This window comes from Vulpes vulpes, chromosome 8 (assembly GCF_048418805.1).
Source record: "Vulpes vulpes isolate BD-2025 chromosome 8, VulVul3, whole genome shotgun sequence".
NCBI lineage: Eukaryota > Metazoa > Chordata > Mammalia > Carnivora > Canidae > Vulpes > Vulpes vulpes.
The window spans coordinates 105,823,246-105,832,145 of NC_132787.1; the positions used below are offsets into that span (position 1 = coordinate 105,823,246).

The following is an 8,900-nucleotide window of genomic DNA, read 5'->3' on the forward strand; positions in this document are numbered from 1 at the left end:
ATAGCAGGATTTGAGCACCAGCCTGGGCACGGGCCTAATGCTCTTTCTGTCCGCATACCTGGGGGTCAGAGGAGGTTTGTAAGCTGAGGCATGGAATGCCGAAAGCTGTGCTTCAGGAGGATTGATTTGCCATCCGTGATCAGAAGGGAAGAGGGCAGGTAGCTGCTGTGGCGGTGATCCGGGCAAGACGTGGTGGGTGCCAGGGTCTGTTCCCGCCACTAGGAACCATGGTCTCTACATGGGAGAGCCGTTAACCACACACCAGGTTACTTCTGGAAAACTTGGTGGCATCCTCATAGCAGGGCCATGTTTCACCTCTGACCACGTTAGACAAAGCAGGGAACAGAGTTGAAAAAAGGAAATAATGGTTGGTTAAGTTTACACATTTCAAAACTGCAATGTTTTGACTTTTTTGGAAGCTAAAAAAATGTGTAAAGAGTGGTGATTAGGAAACGCCTGTTTTGAGAATAATGTTCGTTGTTGCCATTTATTCTGATAAGTGTGTTTTGACCTAAGCTCAGGGTATCGAGAACCATCTGTCTCTCACAAATGCAGAGTTTAAAGAAAAGGAAAAGATATCTCAGTGTAGCAGAAGAAGTGAAAACAGAACTTTATTTATATATTATAGTTTACCAAATATGATTTGAGGAACTCAAAGAGTGTTGTTTTTAACTTTTTTTTTTAGAAACTTTTAATTTGAATACAACTTTAGATCTACAGAAAAGTTGCAAAGCACTCCCACATGCCCTCTACCCAGATTCCCACATTTTGCGCTCTCCATATTTTTTATACATATGTGTATTTGTTTTTCCTGAACCAACTTCTCCCATAGTGGTGGCACCATTTCCGATGTCCCACCAGCAATGTGTGACAATTTCAGTCACTCCACATGCTTGAAACAGTTGGATGCAGTAATTGTAGTTTTATAAGCAATGTTAAAGACCAAGCCAATATTTTTGTTTCTTTATTTCAGATGAGAAATAACTTTAGACATTATTTCATCGAACCTCCCCAACTTAAATTATTGTATGATGTTTTAACGTGGATAATGACTCAAATAGCAATAAGTTATACAGTTGTGCCATTTGTACTTCTTTCCATAAAACCATCATTCATGTTTTACAGGTAAGTGTCACTCTTACAAATATATGCCAGGGGGAATAACTTTGTTTTTAAGAGCAAGCGCTTTGCCATTGGGTAGCATAGAAAAATAGCACCACAGCCTTACTCTCTGTGGTTACTTTTTCATTTTAAACCAAGAGGTCTCAAGTTTTTTATGGAATCATTCACACCACTCACCCCTGAGATGAGTGTGATAAAGACAGAGAAGTATCAGCTGGGTAACCCCCACCTCAGATCTCTCCAAGAGGTTTAACTGGAAGTATAGCTGTTCTTTTTATAGTTGGATGTTAACTAGACTTATCACAGTGATCTTTTTTTTTTTTTTTTTTTTTGCGATATGTACATCTATCAAATCATTATATTGTACACCTGAGGCTAACATAATGTTACAGGTCAGTTATGCCTCAAGTTAAAGCTGTGACGTCAGGGCTAGATGTGGCCACGGGCTAAAGTTTGCTCACCCCTGCTCTGGGGTCAAGGTGTAGGGGTTGATGTGTTAGAGCAGAGGCGTGTGAGTCACTGGGGATATTCTGGGAGCGGAAGCAAAATACATCCTCCGATAATCATGAGTAAGTGGTGGTAAGGTCTGCCCACCAAGAGTTCAGGCCGCCAGACTGTTAACTCCAGAGACGAAAGGATAGGGCAGCTTGAAATAAGATGAACAATAGAGAATATGACAGAGTGGTTTTAAAAAAAGAAAAAAGTGTAGCTCGTTCTTTACAAGGAATTGTGAATTCTCTTAATTGCTTTCGTCAAAAGAAAAGTAAATTACTTCTATTTCAAGAATTTGTTCCCTTCTTACTCTTTTACGTTTCCCGAGTACTTTGTCTTCTCTGTATCATAGAAATTCTCGTCTTCAATTCCATGCTTGATCTCTGTATTCTCTCGCCCACCCACCGGATTCCACTCTCAACGTGTTAGTGATATCTTGGAGATCAAAAACTTCACCTTTTATAAAGTTTTCATTACCCCAGCCTTTAGAATGACAACACAGAGAATGTGGTCACAAATTTTTGCACTGACTATGGCGTTACTTGTACAGAAAGACATCAAGTAACTCCAGCTAAAATTCCCCTTTTCACAAAACTATTACATATATTTAAATGTGATTGAGCTGTTGGTTAGATTTTCTATCGGAAGTACACTTTGTTCATACTCACTTGAATTTACAACTGTAAAAGCAGCCTAGGTCACATTTGATTTATATTTGATTTCAGGAATGATGCTTCTAATAATATTTTTAATAAGATGGCCTTCCTTTATTATGTGACAGCGGCCATTAAGAGGCACTGTTATCTGTTACTCACATCACTGGAATATTTGTAACTTAATTAGGGACCATACACAGCAGAGGAGGCCAGAGCATTAAGGTCTTTACCAGCTCTGCGTCCTCTTTGTTCGCTCTCAATATTCAATTCTGTGGATTTGAGAGATTATTTTCAGGTCACTGCAGCTGCTAATAAGTACCTTTTTGTTTTTGTTCTGTGCAGCTATGGACTTATGACCCTTACAAAGGAATGTAATATGATAGCTAGTATCATGCTTATAAGTGGCCTGGGTTTATAGGGTGCTTTATAAATACCCACTGGAGAGCTTCATCTCTGGGTGGGGCTGGGGGAGGGGGGCGGGAATGCAAGATTAACGGAGTAAATCTGCACATCCTCCGTGGCGCATGTGACATTTTGACAAGGGTGCCATTGCTAAGGATTAATTCTCAAAATTTAATAAAGTCAACTTTGTCCATTTTGCTCTTAGCTCCTGGTATTACTGTCTGCACATTGCTGGGATCTTAATATTATTGTTGCTGCCGGTGAAAAAAACTCAAAGAGGAAAGACTACACATGAAAATGTGCAGCTGTCGCCATCCAGAAAGTTCGATGAAAGAGAAAATTCTTTGGGACAGAATAGTTTTTCCACAACAAACAATGTTTGCAATCAGAATCAAGAAATAGCCTCTAGACATTCTTCATTAAAGCAATGAAGGGGAAAACACTCTGATGGCTATTTTGTCTCTGTTAACAGAAACCAATCTTAGCACCTTTTCGAGGGATTTGTGTTCTTTTGAAAAGAGATGAAGTGGGGGGCAAATGGGACAGATCTAGATGGGGAGTTTCCAGTATACCAGATTGGGAATGGAGCGAATAACCCCTCCCATGCCATGTCCCTGGGGGCCACGCCTTATATAAAAATATTTCCATGATCTCAATGGGCACTCAGGACCTCTGCAGATGTTGTAGGATGGTACGTGTGCCCCTCTTGCTGAATGTATGTTGCGTATCCCAAGGCACTGACGGGGTGAAAGGGTAACCGTGTCAATCTGGAGGATGGACAAAAATTAACTTTTCCAAATGAATGTCTTGCCTTAAACCCTCTATTTCCTACCATATTGTTCCTAAACGGTATTTTCAAGTGTAATATTGTAAGAACGCCATTTCAATATTTGATGTCATGGTCTTGTAAAGGAATTCCAGAGGAATTTGAAACAGGATAGTTAAGATCGTGGACACTTTAAAAATGCAATAAACATCTCAGTATTTGAAGGGTTTTCTTAAAGTACCTGAAATGACCATTGTACGTAGCGAAACTAAACAGAAAGGGATGCCAAATTATAGGTAGCTTATTTTCCTGGAGAATTTAATTACTTTGTGTCGGTCAGAGCCCATCAAGGGAGAATTTCTTCAACATAATTAAAGGTTGGTAATGCGATATTTTAAACTTATTTTCTTAAAAAAAAAAAAAGGAAAGAGAACAAGAGAAGATGATGAAGGAAGGAAGGAAGGCATGGATGAAGAAAGCACCACGTGGACTGGAGCTGGTGGCAGCTGGGGCAGGGCACGGACCAGGTGCTCAGCAGAACTGCTTTTCCCCTTCATGTATCTGAGTTCTTTTTGATTCTGTAAGATGTAAAGTGTAATGACTTTTTAATATGTTGGACTTTTAAATGAAATTTGCCAGGCAAAAATCATATAGAATTATGGCAGGATTAGGAAAATAATAGTGGTAGATGGCACAAGGGCTGTGTAGGAGAAATCACTGGGTTAAGGTAACAATCTATCTAATCGCTTCCTTATCCTTGACCGCATAAGTCATAATTGGGAACGTTTTAGGGAAATGAAAACTTACAGTCATCGGGTCTAACCCACCTTTTTAGAGAATAAAAGAAATTAGTTTCCAAACTCTTAAATTCTCACTTTCAAATTTGGCTCTTAACGCTTTTTAATGAGTTTTAGGTTCTATGAGTAGGAAAAAAAACATGCTTCTAGCATATAGGCCATTTTCACCACAGTTAATCTCACCTTGAATTATCAGATATCTCTGTTAACCCCACAGTCTTGGGGTGGCTGCAGTGGCTGAAAGCAGAAGAGTGGGCGGCAAGGCCACCCTGGTATGGGCTTCAGCCACAAGACTTGGAGGTGAGAGAGGAGGTGAGCGGGGCCTTCTGACTCCACCTTTATTTGACCACTTTATTTCCTTTCTTGCCTTAAATTTTCAATGAAATGCAAATTGTCTATGGTGAGTATATATATATATTTTTTAATTTTTGTCGTGAATAAGTTTGCAAATGCAATTACCGCAGAACAGCCATCTGTCTTAAGCTCTGTGGTTTTTCATTTAAAGAAGAAAGAACAACAACTATACCAGGAACTTTTGAGGTCCTCATCAGCAAAAATATCAGTGGATCTTTTTTAGAACTTTAGAAATATCCTAGTCTTCGATTATGTAAGATGTTTTTATTTTTCTAAAGGTAAATTTTTTCCACCTGCCGAGGTTAGCCAAATCCTGTTACTTCCCAGAAAAGGAGAGGTAGCTAAATAAAATTTCTCTGTTTTCCCACACACTGAAATTAAGCCAGCTGTGGGGTTTGAGAGGATAGAAAAGAATAATCATGGAAAGTATCTGCCCCTAAAAGATCTCCTTAATTAATGCTGCAGAGATCTGATAACTACTTTTAAAAAAGGTAGATAAATTTAGGGTTTAAAGGACAAGTCTAGACATGTTGTAAGTAAAAACAAGAAAGCTTAATAAAACTCTTAGCCCAAGTGGCCATTTATAAATAAGCACTATTTATTTCTATTACCTGTGTCATTTCTTAGCCTCAAAACCTAAAATCACTGTTACCTGTTTCATGACGCTGTCATTGCAGAGAGCAAGATGACTAAGAATTCTCCAGTTCCTTTGAAGATAATACATTATCTGTACAATTTGACTGATTTTCGTCCCCTGGATCAACTAGGTTTTGTATTTTTGTTTCTTGGGGTTTTTTTGGTATGAAATGGGTTTTGGATAGCTTTTCTCTAATTTTGGAGGGATTAAAATAAGTTTGTAACCTAGAAGAAAAGCTAAAGAAATAATTCTAATTCTCAACTTGACTTTTCTCCTCAAGAAGAAACTTTTTGTGCTCTATGAAACAAATATATCTGCTTGGAGTGTTACAAAGGTTAATGCTTCCCTTCTACTTAGAGTAGAAGATTTGAAAACTGGTGTATATCTCTACATACTGTTAAGTATAAAGGGATTCATTGTACTATGTGCTCCCTGCTCTTTTAATCAACAGAACAAGATGCAGTACATATTTATTTCTCCACTCTTTAGTTGTCATGAAATCACTCCAGAGATGATCTGTGACCATCATACTTAGACTTTTGGTTCAGGTTCATTATTATACTACTCAGGGAAAAAAAAATTGAACAAAAATAATTACTCTTCCCTCAGTTTCATTTTCTTAAATCAGTAAGTTAATTTGATGTATGTCAGCTATCACCATTTTACAAGTAACTTATCCTCAGTTTTTTAAAAAAGTGTTTTTATTGGAACTCAGGGTAATTGGGGAAATGTATTTACCTTCTAAAACATCTAGCCTGATAGAGAGGGTTTATTTGGCTTCAACAATGTCTGGCTACCACCATACTTTTAGTTAAAAAGTATTTGTGTCATCAACCCCTGCCACGTGTGACATTCACATACAGGATTTCCACAGATACCAGTTTTCAGAAAAATTTGCAGTAAAAGAGAATCGTTCTAAAAAGCAAAGGTAACTCGCATTGAAGCACTCGTTGCCCTGGGAGGAGACCTGGATGTTCATCTGGCTCTTTTATTCATCAGTTGGGATTTGGGCAAGTTACTTGTCTTCTAAATGAAAGTTCCTTAATAAGAAATTAAAGGATCAGTTCCGTAAGTTTATGACCAGTTGTGTTTGTAATGAGTGGAAGCCATTAGCAAGATTTGAAAGAGTCATGGACAAAGGCAGATTCACAATCACAACTGTTATCGTGGTTATTTATTTTTATTGAGCTCAAAGCCCTGACTTTTCAAAAGGTTTTCTTGGCAACAGAGGAAAACCTTCCAGTCTGTTAAATCAGAAGGTGTGGCGCCATACCATTTCCCCTGAATGTAGCCCTTAAAGAGAACTTTTGAAAATGAAATGGTCTCTATTGAAGGCAACCTATTCTCCTTTTGCTTTCTCTGCTTCTTTGGTTGGTTGTGCTAGGTGAAGCTGAAGGTGCTCTACGCTAGAAAATGTTAGTACAAACCATCAAGTTTACTGGACAGGATCTTACCATCATGTAACTTCTCAAATATTATTTCATTCAAAGATAGTTAAGGCACATTTAATTTAGTTGCACATTTTAAACTACAAAAGAAATGACATTAAAATTTTGCCATTAAAATAATTACAAAATGTATACTTTTATTCAAGGACTAGATTACATTTAGGACAAAAAAGTTTTTCCTATTTAAAATTCCTACCTTGTAAATTTTAATTTGTATATTCATGAGCAGCTCTGGACATTTATACTGTTTTGTTTCCTTGTTATAAACTTTCAGATTGTTAGTTAATTGACTGTAAGAGTTCTATGTTATGATTGAAAGAAAAAGATTACTGGGGAGAATAATTATTTCGGAATGGTGCCCGTTACTGTGATGTCAACGAAGGATTTGTCCGGAGTTTTAAATATAAACCAGTATTTTATGGAGGTTTTCTCAGCCACCCTAGTCTATCTCGGCTGAAATTGAGTACATCAGATTTAACATAGGTGCGGAATTCTACATAACACTGTGAAATGTAATCTTAACTGCCCTCAAGTACCTTATTAAACTCTTACTCTGAACCCAGTGTACATTTAGTGAATGGCTTATCATTGCTACAGGTATCTAAGATGCAGAAAGTTCTGTTTGCTGCAGTGGTCCTTCTAAGACCGGTTTGTACCAGAGCATGCATGTTCCTGATGGTGAAGGAAGAGATTTGCTAGGTTGCACCTGAAACCTGGATTTGAATGATCAGCGGGTCGAGGTCTGTACAGTGTTTCTGCAGCACCATGTGTTCGAATCGATTTACAGTAACTCTCATTACAGAAGAAAATTTAAAATGAAATCTTACACGTTGGTATTTTATAGGAATGCTCTTAAAATCGATGACTAAGCTGCTTTTTTGAGGCTCTCGTTGTACAGAGGATGCAGCCAATTACATTTTAATCGGTGGGCTGCTTATTAATGTTTTTATATGTTTTGAAATAATATTTATTTTAATAGATTTTTAATATGGAAACCCTAGTAAACAACTGACAAACTCTGTAGGTTACTGATAGGGAGGACTTTCTGGAGTGGAAGCCTGAAGACACACACTTCTTTGCCGAGTAATTTGTCTTACCTTTAAAACTAACTATACTCGTTGTCTTCTGGTAACCCTTTTGTAAAGCAAAATCAAAACAACCCCAAGACTATATAGTTCTATAAAGAATAATATAAAGATCCATGCGAAATCACTGTCTAAAGCTCACTCAATGATGCATGTTTTACCAGATTTTTGCTACTGTGAAAAGAAATGGAAATAAAATAATGAAAAACCGAAAGACACAGAGCAACATCAGTAGAATGACTAGCCGTTTTCCTAAGAACACGTTTGAGATGGAAAAAGTGACTGGCTGCCTTTTACCGGAGTCGTAAATGACTGTGTCCTGCCCAGTCTCTGTTTGGGGTAACTTCTTTGAGAAATTAATTTGGTAGTATCCCTTTTTTGTACTTCCTTGCTCAAATACAAACACATGTAAAAGAGTTCGACAGACTTAGAAGATAGACCTCTTCCCAATTTGAAATATTTTTGGTTCTGTATGTGCAGATTTGTCAACAAAGTACATTTGCCCTGGCTTCTTGTCACAAAGAGGAAGGAATCCAGCCTCCCCCCCCCAACCAAACATGTTCCAAGCCAGCCTCCATCCCTGGCACCGGGGCACGACCGCCTCTCTGAACCAGAAGGGCACCCTTCTATAAAGCAGTAGGAATGAAAGTAAGAATAATTCAGGTGAAACAAGAGAACCCTTCCACATGAAGAGTGAGATTGTGTGAGTTCATTCCTGCCTTCCTTTAAGAGCTGTATCCTGATCCCTGCCTGGGAGTAGTTGGACAGTGTCGCCCAAACGGGGAGGGCCCCAGCTCCGCAGCCAGTATTTACAGCGTTCGTCTGCCTTCCCTGGGTGAGACTAGAACGTGGCGTCCTGTGCTTTTTGTTTTTATTATTCCAAAATATTTTTTTAAAGAGGTGTTATTTTTCAACAGATCCATAAATTAGTTCTTGTTGTATGGTTCTAAGTTTAAACTACCCCCGTGTCAGTTACACTGTGATGTGATGATTCCATTACTGCTCATTTTTTTCCGGTCTGTGTCCTCAGCGCTGCACTGCTGGCTTACTGCTGGGTTTTAAAGATGTTTTTAACTTACATATAAATGTTTTTTTCTAATTTGTGTGTCTTTAAAAATGATTAAACTGTAGTTTAAAAATA

At 38.1% G+C, this 8,900-nt stretch overlaps 1 protein-coding gene across 5 annotated transcripts in view; it reads left to right on the plus strand.

The window, feature by feature from the left end:
• The window catches only part of MBOAT2 (membrane bound glycerophospholipid O-acyltransferase 2), a 122,906-nt gene extending 114,006 nt beyond the window's left edge, over nucleotides 1-8,900 (plus strand). For all 5 annotated transcript variants that reach the window (XM_072767745.1, XM_072767741.1, XM_072767743.1 and 2 more), the window contains 2 exons: nucleotides 974-1,125; nucleotides 2,878-8,900. In XM_072767745.1, the coding sequence (XP_072623846.1) occupies nucleotides 974-1,125; nucleotides 2,878-3,103 (378 nt within the window). In that variant the 3' untranslated portion in view covers nucleotides 3,104-8,900. The remainder of the gene's footprint in view (nucleotides 1-973; nucleotides 1,126-2,877) is intronic.